Below are 19,721 nucleotides of genomic sequence, written 5' to 3' on the forward strand. Positions count from 1 at the left end.
ACACAGCACTGTTATACACAGCACTGTTATACACAGCAATGTTATACACAGCACTGTTATACACAGTATTGTTATACACAGCACTGTTACACACAGCACTGTTATACACAGTACTGTTATACATAGCACTGTTATATACAGCACTGTTATACACAGCACTGTTATACACAGCGCTGTTATACACAGCACTGCTATACACAGCCCTGTTATACACAGCACTGTTATGTACAACACTGTTATACACAGCACTGTTATACACAGCACTGTTATACACAGCACTGTTATACACAGCACTGTTATACACAGCCCTGTTATACACAGCACTGTTATACACAGCACTGTTATACACAGCACTGTTATACATAGCACTGTTATAAACAGCACTGTTATACACAGTATTGCTATACACAGCACTGTCATGTACAGCACTGTTATACACAGCACTGTTATACACAGCACTGTTATACACAGCACTGTTACACACAGCACTGCTATACACAGCATTGTTATACACACCCTGTTATACACAGCACTGTTATACACAGCACTATTATACAAAGCACTGTTGTACACAGTATTGGTATACAGAGCACTGTTATACACAACACTGTTATACACAGCACTGTTATACACAGTATTATTATACACAGCACTGTTATACACAGCACTGTTATACACAGCACTGTTATACACAGCCATGTTATACACAGCACTGTTATACACAGCACTGTTATACACAGCACTGTTATACGTAGCACTGTTATAAACAGCACTGTTATACACAGAATTGTTATACACAGCACTGTCATGTACAGCACTGTTATACACAGCACTGTTATACACAGCACTGTTATACACAGCACTGTTACACACAGCACTGCTATACACAGCACTGTTATACACACCCTGTTATACACAGCACTGTTATACACAGCACTGTTATACAAAGCACTGTTATACACAGTATTGGTATACACAGCACTGTTATACACAACACTTTTATACACAGCACTGTTATACACAGTATTATTATACACAGCACTGTTATACACAGCACTGTTATACACAGCACTGTTATACACAGTATTGTTATACACAGCACTGTTATACAGAGCACTGTTATACACAGTATTGTTATACACAGCACTGTTATACACAGCACTGTTATACACAGCACTGTTATACACAGTATTGTTATACACAGCACTGTTATACACAACACTGTTATACAAAGCACTGTTATACACAGTATTGCTATACACAGCACTGTTATACACAGCACTGTTACACACAGCACTGTTATACACAGCACTGTTATACACAGTATTGTTATACACAGCACTGTTATACACAGCACTGTTATACACAGCGCTGTTAGACACAGCACTGATATACATACTCTGTTATACAAAACACTGTTATACACAGCACTGTTATACACAGTATTGTTATACACAGCACTGTTATACACAGCTCTGTTATACACAGCACTGTTATACACAGCACTGTTATACAGAGTATTTTTATACACAGCACTGTTATGTACAGCACTGTTATACACAACACTGTTATACACAGCACTGTTATACACAGCACTGTTATACACAGTATTGTTATACAAAGCACTGTTATACACAGCACTGGTATACACACCCTGTTATACACAGCACTGTGATACACAACACTGTTATACACAACACTCTTATACACAGCACTGTTATACACACGCTGTTATACACAGCACTGTTATGCACAACACTGTTATACACAGCACTGTTATACACACCCTGTTATACACAGCACTGTTATACACAACACTGTTATACACATCACTGTTATACACAGCACTTATACACAGCACTGTTATACACAGCACTGTTATACACAGCACTATTATACACAGCACTGTTATATACAATACTGTTATACACAGTACTGTTATACACACCCTGTTATACACAGCACTGTTATACAGAGCACTGTTATACACAACACTGTTATACACAGCACTGTTATGTACAACACTGTTATACACAGCACTGTTATACACAGCAGTTATACACAGCACTGTTATACACAACACTGTTATACACAGCACTGTTATACTCAACACTGTTATACACAGCACTGTTATACACACCCTGTTATACACAGCACTGTTATACACAGCGCTGTTATACACAACACTGTTATACACAGCACTGTTATACACACCCTGTTATACACAGCACTCTTATACACAACACTGTTATACACAGCACTGTTATACACAACACTGTTATACACAGCACTGTTATACACAGCACTGTTAAACACAGCACTGTTATATACAGCACGGTTATACACAGCACTGTTATACACAGCGCTGTTATACACAGCTCTGCTATACACAGCCCTGTTATACACAGCACTGTTATGTACAACACTGTTATACACAGCACTGTTATACACAGTATTATTATACACAGCACTGTTATACACAGCACTGTTATACACAGCAATGTTATACACAGCCCTGTTATACACAGCACTGTTATACACAGCACTGTTATACACAGCACTGTTATACGTAGCACTGTTATAAACAGCACTGTTATACACAGTATTATTATACACAGCACTGTTATACACAGCACTGTTATACACAGCAATGTTATACACAGCCCTGTTATACACAGCACTGTTATACACAGCACTGTTATACACAGCACTGTTATACGTAGCACTGTTATAAACAGCTCTGTTATACACAGTATTGTTATACACAGCACTGTTATACACAGCACTGTTATACACAGCACTGTTATACAAAGCACTGTTATACACAGTATTGGTATACACAGCACTGTTATACACAACACAGTTATACACATCACTGTTATACACAGTATTATTATACACAGCACTGTTATACACAGAACTGTTATACACAGCACTGTTATACACAGTATTGTTAACACAGCACTGTTATACACAGCACTGTTATACACAGCACTGTTATACACAGCACTGTTAAACACAGCACTGTTATATACAGCACTGTTATACACAGCACTGTTATACACAGCGCTGTTATACACAGCACTGCTATACACAGCCCTGTTATACACAGCACTGTTATGTACAACACTGTTATACACAGCACTGTTATACACAGCACTGTTACACACAGCACTGTTATACACAGTACTGTTATACATAGCACTGTTATAAACAGCACTGTTATACACAGTATTGCTATACACAGCACTGTCATGTACAGCACTGTTATACACAGCACTGTTATACACAGCACTGTTATACACAGCCCTGTTATACACAGCACTGTTATACACAGCACTGTTATACACAGTACTGTTATACATAGCACTGTTATAAACAGCACTGTTATACACAGTATTGCTATACACAGCACTGTCATGTACAGCACTGTTATACACAGCACTGTTATACACAGCACTGTTATACACAGCACTGTTACACACAGCACTGCTATAGACAGCATTGTTATACACACCCTGTTATACACAGCACTGTTATACACAGCACTATTATACAAAGCACTGTTGTACACAGTATTGGTATACAGAGCACTGTTATACACAACACTGTTATACACAGCACTGTTATACACAGTATTGTTATACACAGCACTGTTATACACAGCACTGTTATACACAGCACTGTTATACACAGCCCTGTTATACACAGCACTGTTATACACAGCACTGTTATACACAGCACTGTTATAAGTAGCACTGTTATAAGCAGCACTGTTATACACAGCATTGTTATACACAGCACTGTCATGTACAGCACTGTTACACACAGCACTGTTATACACAGCACTGTTATACACAGCACTGTTACACACAGCACTGCTATACACAGCACTGTTATACACACCCTGTTATACACAGCACTGTTATACACAGCACTGTTATACAAAGCACTGTTATACACAGTATTGGTATACACAGTACTGTTATACACAACACTGTTATACACAGCACTGTTATACACAGTATTATTATACACAGCACTGTTATACACAGTATTGTTATACACAGCACTGTTATACAGAGCACTGTTATACATAGTATTGTTATACACAGCACTGTTATACACAGCACTGTTATACACAGCACTGTTATACACAGTATTGTTATACACAGCACTGTTATACACAACACTGTTATACAAAGCACTGTTATACACAGTATTGCTATACACAGCACTGTTATACACAGCACTGTTATACACAGCACTGTTATACACAGCACTGTTATACACAGTATTGTTATACACAGCACTGTTATACACAGCACTGTTATACACAGCGCTGTTAGACACAGCACTGATATACATACTCTGTTATACACAACACTGTTATACACAGCACTGTTATACACAGTATTGTTATACACAGCACTGTTATACACAGCTCTTGTATACACAGCACTGGTATACACAGCACTGTTATACAGAGTATTTTTATACACAGCACTGTTATGTACAGCACTGGTTTACACAACACTGTTATACACAGCACTGTTATACACAGCACTGTTATACACAGTATTGTTATACAAAGCACTGTTATACACAGCACTGTTATACACACCCTGTTATACACAGCACTGTTATACACAACACTGTTATACACAACACTCTTATACACAGCACTGTTATACACACGCTGTTATACACAGCACTGTTATACACAACACTGTTATACACAGCACTGTTATACACAGCACTGTTATACACAGTATTGTTATGCAGAACACTGTTATACACAACACTGTTATACAAAGCACTGTTATACACAGTATTGTTATACACAGCACTGTTATACACAGCACTGTTATACACAGCACTCTTATACACAGTATTTTTATACACAGCACTGTTATACACAGCACTATTATACACAACACTGTTATACACACCCTGTTATACACAGCACTGTTATACACACCCTGTTATACACAACACTGTTATACACAGCACTGTTATACACAGCACTGTTATACACAACACTGTTATACACAACACTGTTATACACAACACTGTTATACACAACACTGTTATACACAACACTGTTATACACAACACTGTTATACACAGCACTGTTATACACAGCACAGTTATACACAGCACTGTTATACACAACACTGTTATACACAGCACTGTTATACACAACACTTTTATACACAACACTGTTATACACAACACTGTTATACACAACACTGTTATACACAACACTGTTATACACAACACTGTTATACAGAACACTGTTATACACAGCACTGTTATACACAACACTGTTATACACAACACTGTTATACACAACACTGTTATACACAACACTGTTATACACAACACTGTTATACACAACACTGTTATACACAACACTGTTATACACAACACTGTTATACACAACACTGTTATACACAACACTGTTATACACAACACTGTTATACACAACACTGTTATACACAACACTGTTATACACAACACTGTTATACACAACACTGTTATACACAGCACTGTTATACACAGTATGTGATGCTGATAACACATTACTAAATTTTTGGACAAGAAATCCGTAATTAGTCACCACCTCTTTAAATAATAAAACAATAACAACAATAAGTATGACTTGATAAACAGCAACAACAACAACACTAAAATCAGCAGTAACAACAATAACAAAAACATCAATAAATTCAACAGAAAAACAGCAACAAAAATAATATTAAAATGAAAAGCAACAACAATAACAGAAACAACAATAAAATCAACAGAAAAAGGCAACAAAAACAACAACAAAATCAACAGAAAAACAATAACAAAAACAACAATAAAATCATCAGCATCAACAATAACAAAACAACAATAAACTCAACAGAAAGACAACAATAAAACCAACAGCAATAACAACAAAAACAAAATCAACAATAACAACAACAACAAAGAATGCCTCTATGTCAAAACTTTCTGTTTTTTTTTTTTTTTTTACACAGATCATTTTTTAAGACTAAGAACAGTTATCCTATTTCAGTTCCCTGCCTCTGTATTCGACTGATGAAGCCTATTGAGTACGCGAAATGTTTTGGAATTAGACATACATAGGTGTTGCGCGTGTGTTTTACTCGGCTAGTGAGTACTGGCTTAGGAAACTGTAAGCCAAAGGTTTGTATGATTAATGGAAGATTATCTGTCGTATGAGGACGATGAAGGATTGCAACCTACCTCAACGCACAAGATGAGATCAGGAACCTTCGGGTAGAAGATCTGCGTCTCGAAGTACACGTAGTAAGGAATGGCCGAAGCCACTGCCATTATCCAGATGACTACGATGAGGGCCCTGGCTCGCTTGGTGGTGATCTGAAGCTTCAGTGGGAACCAGATGGCCAAGAACCTGTGTGTGAGAAAGAGGAACACAGAATTAAGTGAACTAAATGATCAGGAACCTGTATGTGGGAGAGGAACACAGGGTTAAGTGAACCAGATGTGGCGTACGCCGACTACAATACTGTATTCCAGGTGCATCACACATATCCACAGTCTTGCATGTCATCACTAACTAGTTTGACAGCACGGCAGCTCACCGCTTGTTCAAATGAGCGCATCATTTGAATACGGATGACTGCTAGTTTGATGAAGTTTTGCCAGTCAGCTTGAGGAAGAGGAGAAAGCATCATGGTAAGTCATCTTGCATGTGTAGCAGCCCTGGAGCTTCAGATGCTCACAAACCTCGAGATAATTAGCGCCATACCAGAGTCTGTCCTCTGTATGGTTGTCTAAAACCTTCCTGTCCAACCGTTCCAGAGCAACAGTACACGTAGCTGTTCTGACTATTCTGATTCATATGCTGAATACGTAAATATTTCTCCTGCTGAGTTACGAACTGACGCTTATATGCTTTATAATTAAGCCTTTGCTACAATGACTCAGAATTAGCAAAGACGTCGCCTCATGTAATTATACATATGTACAATTGTTTTTGCAAGATTGTGGTTAACTGAACTTACATGTATTGCATTGCGGAGTAAAGAATCATTCATTGGGCCCTTGCACTCTTGCCTTATCCTAAGACACACTGTAGATGTATCACAGGTGCCGAGCTTGTGTCCAAAGACACAGTGTAGACGATGTATCACAAAGCCTGTGTCCTAAGATACATAGTACTTATATATGTCACACCATTAATCTTATCGCTTTAAACTTTTGTAGGAGACAGCGGACTGGCTGCTGGTTCCTCTGACACTCATTAGACATGGCCCTCCGAGCAAGGGGCAGAGGAAGCACCCGTGTACAAAGAGTTTTTAAGCTCTTGTCTTCCCCGCCACGAGGAATGCCTTCTTGCATCCAGTGCCTTCCTCGCTCCAGAGCAACCAGTCTCAATATTGGCAGGAGTCAACTACCTCCGTCTGCAGTTCACCTCTTTGCCAGTTAATCTGATGTAATGTTGTCTTAGTTTTCCGTACTTCCATTAGTGATAATTTCGTTGTGATGCAGGCGAAGTCAGGTAAGATTCGTCAGGAAAGAGGAAAAGTGTTCCTGACGCGTGTCTTAATTATTAATACAGGTGTGAACGACTCGACTCGACTAGAGTTTAGGTAAGACCCTTGTGGGATTAGCGGGGTTAGTTATTCATCTATACTTTTCAAAGAATTGAAATGGGCTCTCTGAAATACTGATGCGGATCCAATCTTTACTATTTACGGATGCCTAACCTGTACCCAAAGACACTGAATACAGTGTATCACATGTGCACTTTCCAGAAGTATATAGACATGATGAACATCAGCCACTGTGTGACATAGAAAAGTTCTACTGAAGATGAACCCTTGCAGACGTGTGGGTGCACTGATGATGGTGAGAAGCTCTTCATCCACGAGAATGGTGCTGACCCTTCCTTACTTTGATCAAATCTGATTCTTCCACATCTTATATTTTCCAGGTGGGTGTAGCGCTTCCCAATAAATATAGTAACAATAATAATAATATTACTACTACTGCTATTACATCAACAACAACAACAACAACAACTACTACTACTACTACTACGACTACTATTACTACTACTATTACCACTACTGCTAATAATAATAATAATGGTAATAATAATAATTAGAGCTAAACGTTGCTCAAACAAACCCATGTTCTACATTCTTGTGTCTTTGTCCGCAAGTAAAACAAATATAATAAAACAAGAAAATCACAAAGAAAGAAGTGATATCTTAACATATATTATATTCACAGTAAAAGATATCTCTTTCATTTGCGATCTGAAGATCACGAGAGCAATTGTAATTTAGTGATCTCTGAGGGTAAATTACTTATGTGCAACAACACATGTGCAACAACACATGTGCAACAACACATGTGCAACAACACATGTGCAACAAAACATGTGCAACAACACATGTGCAACAACACATTTCGCTCATTCCTCAGCATGAGGGTACAGCACAAGTTTGATGTAATGACAAATTGCATAAATAATGTCATCTATTTTTTTATGTTGATATATTTCTTCTATAATGCAATCTATTTCTTCTATGAGTTGATCTATTTCTTCTGCAATGTGATCTGTTTATTTTATATTGTTATTAATTACTTCTATAATGTTATATACCTGTTGTTACAATATAATGTATTTCATCTATAATGTGATCTATTATTTCTAATACGTGATCTATTTCTTCTACTGTATAATGTGATATGTTTCTTCCATAATGTGATGGACTCATAGACGTTGCTTATATTCTTCTTGAGTCATCCACATCAGGTGACGTGTTCTGCTGAGTACGAGAAGATCGTCACGTGGCGTCTACTATCTTGTATCTTGACTTCGACTGGTGGATGGAGGTAGCTGACAGTCTTGGCTGTTACACAGAACTAGCTCACAGTCATTCCATCAGCGGGTGTTGAGAGCCTCAGGTAAGAGGGAGCCATCCCAAGGGGCTGGTCAGAGGAGAAGCACTCGCCCTTACTTCCTAAGACACTCACTAGCACTCTAAGACACACAGACACGTCCTCTCTCTCTCTCTCTCTCTCTCTCTCTCTCTCTCTCTCTCTCTCTCTCTCTCTCTCTCTCTCTCTCAATATCATTATACATTTTCGATATATTTATGTTATTAATTGAACTAATTTCCAATATTTCTTGACAACTGGCTTTCTATATTATGATGTTTAGGTCCATCTTGCTCTGATGTTGAAATGGAAATATCCTATGAAAAAAATGTGAGAGAATTAAAAATCACTCTCACTGTGGATAAAAAAGTTCAAATGTCAAAGCTTATGGGTAAAATAACAATATAAAAAACCAATTATTAATGCTAAACTAAAAAAAAAAAGGCCTGAAAGATAACCTTACGATTGAAAATATCTACCAGTTTAAAAAAATATATTTTATGTATCAAAGTCACAGTCAATGATAGTTATATTAGAGGCAAAGCTGAAAAACACTGATCAAAATTAAATAAGTTCACACCTTAAAGAAATAGGTCACAGAAGTCAGGAAAATTTAGATAAAACTCAAAATTTTAAGGTCACAACAATTTTTTTATATGATTTATCATTTTCATATACCCATCAGGTGTGGCACAAAAGTTCGACCAGACGAGAAGACCCAAACAAACACACACACACCGATGATTAGTTCGTTTTAAATTAAAAAAACTGTTTTTTTCTGGCCTCTGTGATGTTGATTTGTTCTCTCTCTCTCTTGTGTTTTATCGTTTGGTGGTGACGTGTGTTATCTCTCGTTATCAAGGGTTATTTTTGTCTGTTCGTAGTTATCATGCAATCATGCATTAAATTGTGTTCTACTGTTATGTTTTGTTTTCATTTCGCGATCATATATCTTTCGTTATCACGTGAGAATGATATATGCTATCTTTAGTTATCATGTGAGGATGTAATTTCTCGTTATTACGTGCGAAAGAACCTATGGCATCTCTCACTATCACAGATTTTTTATCACATTATCACATATATGAACATAAGAACATAAAAAGGAACACTTCGGAAGGCCTACTGGCCCATGCGAGGCAGGTCAAAGTCACCTCCCGGCTTAAACTAATGACCCAATTAGTCAGGTCAGGTCAGGTCACATCCATTTAAGGAAGCAGCAAGGTATCAGACCTATTAGCACAAGCTAGTGAGGTCCAACTCACATCCACCCACACCCACTCATGTATTTATCTAAACTCTTTTTAAACCTACACAACGTCTTAGCTTCTATGACGGTACTCGAGAGTTTGCTCCACTCATCCACAACTCTATTGCCAAACCAGTGCTTCCCTACATCCTTCCTGAATCTGAAATTTTCCAACTTAAAACCATTGCTGCGAGTCCTGTCTTGGCTAGATATTTTCAGCATGCTATTTACATTCCCTTTATTTATTCCTGTTCTTCATTTATACACCTCAAACATATCCCCCCATCCAGTTCTACGCCTTTCTAGAGAGTGCAGATTTAGGGCCCTCAGTCTCTCTTAATAGGAAAGATTTCTGATACATGGGATCAACTTTGTCATCCTCTTCTGTATGTGTTCCAGTGCATTTATATCCATTCTGTAATACGGTGACCAGAACTGAGCAGCATAGTCTAAATGAAGCCTAACCAAGGATATATAAAGTTGAAAAACAACCTGAGGACTTCTATTATTTATACTTCTTGATATGAAGCCAAGGGTTCTGTTTGCTTTATTGCGAACACTTATGCACTGTTGTCTTAGTTTTAGATTACTGCTAACCAGAACTCCTAAATCCTTTTCGTAATATTAAGATCTATATTATTTAGTTTTATATGGCATGAATATTTTCCTGTCCAGCATTTAGAACTTTGCATTTATCTATATTAAACTGCATCTGCCACTTCTCCGACCACTGCATCAGTCTACTGAAATCTTCGTGGAGTGCTCTAGTGTCCTCATTACAATGAACTGGACGGCCTATTTTCGTGTCATCAGCAAACTTGCTTATGTCGCTATTTATCCATCATTAATGTCTTTTATGTAAACTGTGAACAACAAAGGGCCTTGACCCTTGTGGAACACCGCTTGTAACGTGCCCCCATTCTGATTTCTCCTCATTTATGCAAACTTTCTGCTGCCTATTTGTCAACCATGCCTCTATTCCATGTGCCTCAAGTTTCCTCAATAGTCTCTGATGTGGGATTCTATCAAAAGCCTTAATGAAGTCCATATACACAATATCATATTCATTACTATGATCTACCTCCTCAAATACCTTAGTGAAAAAAAATTAATAAATTCGTAAGGCAGGAACGCCCTTATGTAAGACCGTGCTGAGATTCGCTGATCATTTTATGCTTTTCAAAATGGGTACGAATTGCCTGGGCAATTATTGATTCCATAAATTTTTCCACTATGGAGATTAGGCTTATTGGTCTATAGTTCGAAGCTAAGGACCTGTCACCTGCTTTGAAAATTGGTATCACATTTGCCATTTTCCACTTATCTGGCACCATGCCAGTTTGTAGTGATATGTTGAAAAGATTAGACAAAGGTTTGCTAAGCTCCTCTTTACATTCCATTAAAATAATTGCAAACAGCTCATCAGGGCCTGGGGATTTGTTAGGTTTTAATTTATCAATATGTCTAAGGACCATGTCGCTTGTGACACTAATCGTGCATTTATGACCATCCTGTTCTACATAGTTTATTATTTTTTGGAATATCGCTAGTTCATATCTTCCTGTGTAAACACTAAGAGGAAGTAGTGTTAAAAATTCAATACATTTCCTTATCACTGTCGGTGAGCTGACTCTAGTAACTTTTGAGTGGGCCTATCTTGTCCCTGATCTTACTTCTGTATACCTGAAAGAATCCTTTTCGGTTAGTCTTCGATTCTCTTGCAACTTTAACCTTATAATCTCTCTTTGCTTTTCTTATTCCTTTTTTTTATTTCTCTCTTTAACTCAATATATTGATTTCTTAACTGCCCCTCTCCTCTTTTCATTCTCCTATATATGCCTCTCTTTTGACCAATGAGATGTTTTAATCTATTATAGAAACACATGAAATTGACACACACACACACACACACACACACACACATATATATATATATATATATATATATATATATATATATATATATATATATATATATATATATATATATATATATATATATAATTATACTGCATATGTGTTTATATTTCCATTGTGTCGGTATTTTATACCATTTATTTCCTGCAGTGTTCCTTCTTTCTTATGTTCTTATGTTAAATTTGCAATGTAAGACATGATAACACACACTAAACTGGGTGAGTTATTTACACATATGAATCGGATAAATATTTCAAGATGTCAAAATGAAGAAAATTTAATTAAAGAAAAATGAAGCCTACCTGTCGAGGGAGACGGCGATGAGGGAGTTGACGGAGGCGGACACAGACACAGCCTGCACGTAGGCTACCAGCTTGCACATTATCCAGCCCAACATCCATGCTGTGGAGGAGAGAACACAGTATCTGGCTTTACTGTGTCTACTGTGACGTGTTCACACCAAGCATAACATTCCTAACGATGCTTAGTGAGAACGAGTTCAGGTCAAAATTACCTTCAGCATTATCGGTGCAAGTAAACATGACATACACACGATGGGTGTCGGAAAACATACCATATACACGATGGGTGTCGGAAAACATACCATATATACGATGAATGTCGGAAAACATACCATACACACGATAGGTGTCGGAAAACATACCATACACACGATGGGTGTCGGAAACATACCATATACACGATGGGTATCGGAAAACATATCATACACACGATGGGTGTCGGAAAACATACCATAAGAACATAAGAAAGAAGGAACACTGCAACAGGCCTACTGACCCATGCGAAGGAGGTCCATGCCAGCCCTCTTCGGCATTGAACAATGACCACCTAGTCAGGTCACATCCACTTAAGGAAGGAGCATGGCACCAGACCTGGTAGCACAAGCTAGTCAGGTCCAACTCACCCACCCACACCCACTCATGTATTTATCCAACCTATTTTTAAAACTACACAAGGTCTTAGCTTCTATGAGGGTACTCGGGAGTTTGTTCCACTCATCCACAACTCTATTACCAAATCAGTGCTTTCCTATGTCCTTCCTGAATCTGAACTTTTCCAACTTGAAACAATTGATGCGAGTCCTGTCTTGGCTGGATATTTTCAACACGCTATTTGCATACCACACACACGATGGCTGTCGGAAAACCTACCATACACACGATGGGTGTCGGAAAACATACCATACACGTGATGCGTATCGGGAAACATACACACGATGGGTGCCGGAACACATACCATATACATGATGGGTGTCAGCGAACATTTCATTCGCACGACAGCTGTCAGAAAACATAAGGATGACTTGTAGGTCAGAGTGCTCGACTCACAGCCGTATTTTTTTTTTTAGACCAGATTTTCATTCCCTTGGCGGGGCGTAAGGTAAAATCTCTTTACACTTACTGGCCCTTTTCACCTAGCAGTATAAGAATACCAGGATGTCAGTCAACTTCTGTGGGTGGTGCAGTGTTGGGCGCTAGTGAACCTCAGATAGAGATGAGCTTTGAAATAAGCTGAAATAGGATAACAGCACTAAGCCAGTAAATTTAACAGTATGAAAAATAAAATCACATACGACATACCAACTATAAGTGTCAAAACTTACACTACATAGGGGAAGTGTATATAATGTATATGCGCCTGTTTCCTTACAAAAGCGTCCGTTACTGTATGTTTGCTGACGTTCATAATGTATATGGTAAGTTTACTGAGGCTCACAATGTATCTGTTAAATTTAGCAACGTTCACAGTGAATGTGTAATATTTACTGCGTACGTAAATATGTTTCCGTATTTATGATGTTTGCTAATGTCTTGTGTATATATTTTTTTGTTTACTGACATTCAGTGTATATCATATATACGCAGTTAGGGGGTATACCTGGGGGGGGTGTTTAGGGGGTTAGCGCCCCCGCGGCCCGGTCCATGACCAGGCCTCGGCAAACACACAAAAAATATACGCTATAGGCATCAAAAAACATCAAATATACTCACATATATTTATGCCACCAAATATATGATATACTGCGTTCGTCAGTACACATATACACTACGAGCGTCGGTAAACATAACATATACACTATGAACGTTAGCAAATATATAAGAGAGTGTAGCAAGGAAGCAGGAGTGATGTTATTCTTGTGTTGTTTGTGTTAAGGTGAAACCTCAACACCACAATATTTTAACTGATGGAAACTTCACAAAATCCTCTTAGTATACAGACTCGAACAATGTGGATGTGTTATCTGTGTTATATATTATTTACTGGCATTACGTCTTATTAAGAGACAGTGTTACTGGAGAGAGGGAGAGGGAGAGAGAGAGAGAGAGAGAGAGAAAGAGAGAGAGAGAGAGAGATGGACGTAATATAGAAAATTAACGAAGACAAGGTGATTGGAGTGACAGTAGGTATCACTGACAGCTGAGGGACAGTACTCTCACAAAGTAAAAACTTAGAATGCAAGGCAAAGCACAATAATTCTAGAGTATAAACTTGTATAGTCAGAGTAGCCTCAGAAAATGTTTCTCTTAGGTTAAGCACTTGATTGGAACACTATATTAAAAACTAGGTGCATTTCAGTCTCTACTGGATCTGATGAGGGTATATCGAATTGCATAACCTAGCCCGTTGTACGTTAATGGTTGCAATATAAATAGTGCAAAGCGAATCAGAAAAGGCTTTAGAATATTTACTTTATTTTTTACTTAATTCTAACTATAGATTCACTACAAATCTTATGATTACAAGCATTGATCCTGATACTAACCTCTTATTTAATGACTTAAATGATTCAAACAGTTACTGTAATTACTACACAGCAGAACAACTACACAGCTAACAACAACATAACTATGTTTAACTACAATATCAGATCTTTAAGCAAGCATTACGATGACCTCATAGCATTACTAAATTCCTTACATGCCAATATGTCCATCATTACACTAACTGAAACCTGGCTAAAGCCTGATACTACTACTATGCCATTCCTGGTTACACAGCCATACACAACTAGGCCAGACCAACAAGGGGGTGGCACTGCTATATACTACTCAGACCAACTAGAATGTATCACTAATACTTGCACAAGGGATGAACATGGGGAATATATAATAGCTAAATTCAAATCCAAATACCTACAAAAAGCTCTCACAGTGATAAACATCTACAGAGTTCCACAATCAAACATTAGCCAATTTAGTCAAAACCTAGGAAGTATGATAACTGATGCACGCATGAACAAAGATCACTTACTACTCTCAAGTGACTTCAATATAAATCTCCTGCAAGACCAGGACCCACACGTTACTGAATTCACAAACACAATGAGTAACTGCATGTTGCTACCAACAGTAACAAAACCTACAAGAGTTACAGAGACTAGTGTTTCCCTACTTGACCACATCTGGACCAACACTATATCCCCTTTAAAATCAGGCATAATTACAGATAATACCACAGACCACTACCCTACTTTCCTCATAACAACTCTTGGTAAAATACCCCAAGATACTACTAAAGTCACCTTCAGACTTCACAATGAGGCAGCCATTAATAACTTCACAACAGCAGTAACAAACATTGACTGGCACACTGAGCTAGAAATCTATACAGATATTGACGAATGTTTTAATAATTTTCTAAAAAAGACCCAATACCTTTATAACAAGCACTGCCCTAAAAAAACTAAACAGATGACAGCTAAGAGACTGAACAGTCCCTGGCTAACACCCAGCATTCTCAAATCCATAAATACAAAACACCGATATGAAAAACAGTACAGAATGGGTCACATAACCAGAGACCAAACAAAACGTTACTCGTCAATCCTAACCAGCCTGATAAGAAGGGCAAAAAAATTGTATTATGAGAACAGATTATCCAGCTTACGAGGTGATATAAAAAAGACCTGGAAGACCCTATCAGAAATTCTGGGAACAAAAAAGATATCACGACATAGCGAAATAAAATTAGCAAAATCAGATGAACCCCAACTCCCACCAACAGAAACAGCAAACAGACTCAATGATTTCTTCTCCACTATAGGTCAAAACCTTGCCAATAAAATCCCAAGCTCAGATACCCCACCAAATGACTACCTCACTGGCAACTACCCGAACACACTGTTCCTAGCTCCGACTAACCCATACGAAGTCTCCCTTATTATCAACGCACTGAAAAACGAGGCAGGAGATTTAAATACCTTACCACCCTTTATATACAAAAAAGCGTCACAAGTACTATCACCAATCATTGCAACACTCTTTAACAAATCCATTGAATCCTCCACCTTCCCTACAGTTCTCAAAATAGCAAGGGTCACCCCGATCCATAAAGGAGGAGACCAAACAGAGTTGAATAATTATAGGCCAATATCCAATTTACACCCTCTCTCAAAAATCTTCGAAAAATTAATTCATAAACGAATCTACTCCTACCTCATCTCCAAAAACATTCTCAACCCCTGCCAATTTGGATTCAGGCCTAATAAAAATACTAATGATGCTATTATACACATGCTAGAACATATAAACACTGCAATAGAGAAAAAAGAAGTCCCACTGGGGATCTTCATTGACTTACGTAAAGCTTTTGATACAGTTGACCATGACTTGCTCCACGTAAAATTGTCACACTATGGTATTAGAGGGCACTCCCTCAACTACCTCAAGTCTTACCTCAGCAACAGAAGCTCTTCCGCACAACCAATTACAGTTGGTGTCCCACAGGGAAGTGTCCTTGGCCCTCTTCTCTTTCTCCTATACATAAATGACCTACCAAATGCTTCGCAATTACTCAAACCCACACTTTTTGCAGATGACACTACATACGTCTTCTCTCACCCGAGCCCAGTCACGCTAGCCAATACTGTAAACACCAAACTACAGAAAATATCTACCTGGATGAGGACTAACAAACTTACACTAAACATTGACAAAACCTACTTCATTCAGTTTGGTAACAGAGCTACAGATGTACCTCTTAACATAACACTAAACGGATCACCTATCACAAAGCTAACAGAGGGAAAATTCCTAGGAATCCACCTCGATAATAGACTCAAATTTCATACACATATACAACAAATTTCTAAGAAAATTTCCAAGACTGTAGGCATACTATCGAAGATACGGTACTATGTTCCACAGTCAGCCCTCCTGGCCCTTTATCACTCTCTTATTTACCCCTATCTCACCTATGGAATTTGTGCATGGGGCTCAACAACAATTAACCATCTCAGACCACTAATTACCCAACAAAAGGCTGCAGTTAGAATGATAACAAATTCTCACTACAGGCAACACACTCCACCAATATTCAAAACACTCAACCTACTCACCATACAAAATATCCATACTTATTATTGCACCTATTACATACATAGAACACTTAACTCTGATATTAACCCTCCCCTCAAACATCTCCTTGCCAACCTCAACAGAACACATGACCATAACACAAGGCACAGATCACTCTTTGATGTTCCTCGTGTCCATCTCACACTATGCAAAAACTCAATGCACATAAAAGGCCCTAAAATCTGGAATTCATTACCTGTAAATATAAAAGAAACACTACCTGTTTATAAATTCAAGTCTCTTCTCAAAGATCACTTACTCACTCAAAACCAAATAAATACTGAATAACTGAACCTTATAAATTGTATATCCTATATGTTACTCACAATTATATCACACAAATGTTGAACCTAGGACCCAATCTAACTTTATTATTTTTTTAAATACACTACCTAACAGAATACTCCATTCGACTGAATGTACAGCAATGCATGCAACCATATGACCTGTCTTTGTAATACTCATTTGTGCTTTATATTTATCTGTTTACTATAATGTTTTATCACTGATTTCATCATTGCTTAGTTAATCTTAAGTTAATTTTAAGCCAGCCCGTAATGCTATGCATATAAGTGGCTTCGGCATGCTGCTCTTAACTGCTCTTAACATGGAAACTAATATGACAGTTTCTTCAATAAAAATGGCAAATTAGGACATACACAGACCAAAAGTAACTCACACCTTGCATTGAGAAACATCCACTTTGATGCCAAACCGAAAAGCCATTCTCACTCACCATCACTACACTCACAACCACTACACTCACAATCACTACACTCACCATCACTACATTCACCATCACTACACTCACCATCACTAAACTCACCACCACTACGCTCACCACCATCACTACACTCACCATCACTACACTCACCACGACCACTACACTCACCATCACTACACTCACCATCATCACTACACTCAAGATCGCTACACTCATCACACTACACTCACCACCATCACTGCACTCATCACCAACAATACACTCACCATCACTACACTCACCATCACTACACTCACCACCACCACTACACTCACCATCACTACACTCACCACCATCACTACACTCACCACCACTACACTCATCACCACTACACTCACCATCACTACATTCAAGATCACTACACTCATCATCACTGCACTCACAATCACTTCACTCACCATCATTACTCACTATCACTGCACTCACCATCATTACACTCACCATCACTACACTCACCATCACTACACTCACCATCACTACACTCACAATCTCTTCACTCACCATTACCACACTCACCATCACTACACTCACCATCACTACACTCATCCCTACACTCACCACCACTACTACACTCACCATCACTAAATCACCATCACTACACTCGCCATCACTGCACTCACAATCACTTCACTAACCATCACTACACTCACAATCGCTACACTCACCATCACTACACTCACCATCACTTCACTGACGATCACTACACTCACCACCACCACTACACTCACAATCGCTTCACTCACCATCACTACACTCACCATCACTACACTCACCATCACTACACTCACCCTCACTACACTCACCATCATTACACTCACCATCATTGCACTCACCATCACTACACTCACCACCATCACTACACTCACAATCACTTCACTCACAGTCACTACACTCACTATCACTGCACTCACCAGCACTTCACTCACCATCATTACAGTCACAACCACTACACTCACAATCACTTCACTCACTATTACTACACTCACCATCAATTTTCTCACTCTCGCTACACTCACCATCACTGCACTCGACATCATTACACTCACCATCACTACACTCACCATCACTACACTCAATATAATCACTACACTCACCATCACTACACTCACCATCACTACATTCACCATCACTACACTCACCATCACTACACTCATCACCACTACGCTCACCACCATCACTACTCTCACCATCACTACACTCACCACCACCACTACACTCACCATCACTACACTCACAACCATCACTACACTCACCATCGCTACACTCACCACACTTCACTCACCACCATCACTGCACTCACCACCAACAATACACTCACCATCGCTACACTCACCATCAATATACTCAGCATCACTACGCTCACCACCATCAATTCACTCGCCATCACTACACTCACCGCCACTACACTCACCATCATTACTACGCTCACCATCACTACACTCGCCATCGCTACAATCACCATCACTAAACTTATCATCACTACACT

At 38.5% G+C, this 19,721-nt stretch overlaps 1 protein-coding gene across 1 annotated transcript in view; it reads right to left on the reverse strand.

Moving 5' to 3' along the window:
• LOC138853009 (neuropeptide SIFamide receptor-like) overlaps positions 1–12,490 on the reverse strand; it is a 31,829-nt gene extending 19,339 nt beyond the window's left edge. The window contains exons 1-2 of the mRNA XM_070087102.1: positions 12,397–12,490; positions 6,259–6,427 (exon numbers count right to left, since the gene is read on the reverse strand). Coding sequence (XP_069943203.1) covers positions 6,259–6,427; positions 12,397–12,476 — 249 coding nt within the window. The 5' untranslated portion in view covers positions 12,477–12,490. The remainder of the gene's footprint in view (positions 1–6,258; positions 6,428–12,396) is intronic.
• Between the last annotated feature and the right edge of the window lie 7,231 nt (positions 12,491–19,721).

This window comes from Cherax quadricarinatus, chromosome 20 (assembly GCF_038502225.1).
Source record: "Cherax quadricarinatus isolate ZL_2023a chromosome 20, ASM3850222v1, whole genome shotgun sequence".
Lineage (NCBI taxonomy): Eukaryota > Metazoa > Arthropoda > Malacostraca > Decapoda > Parastacidae > Cherax > Cherax quadricarinatus.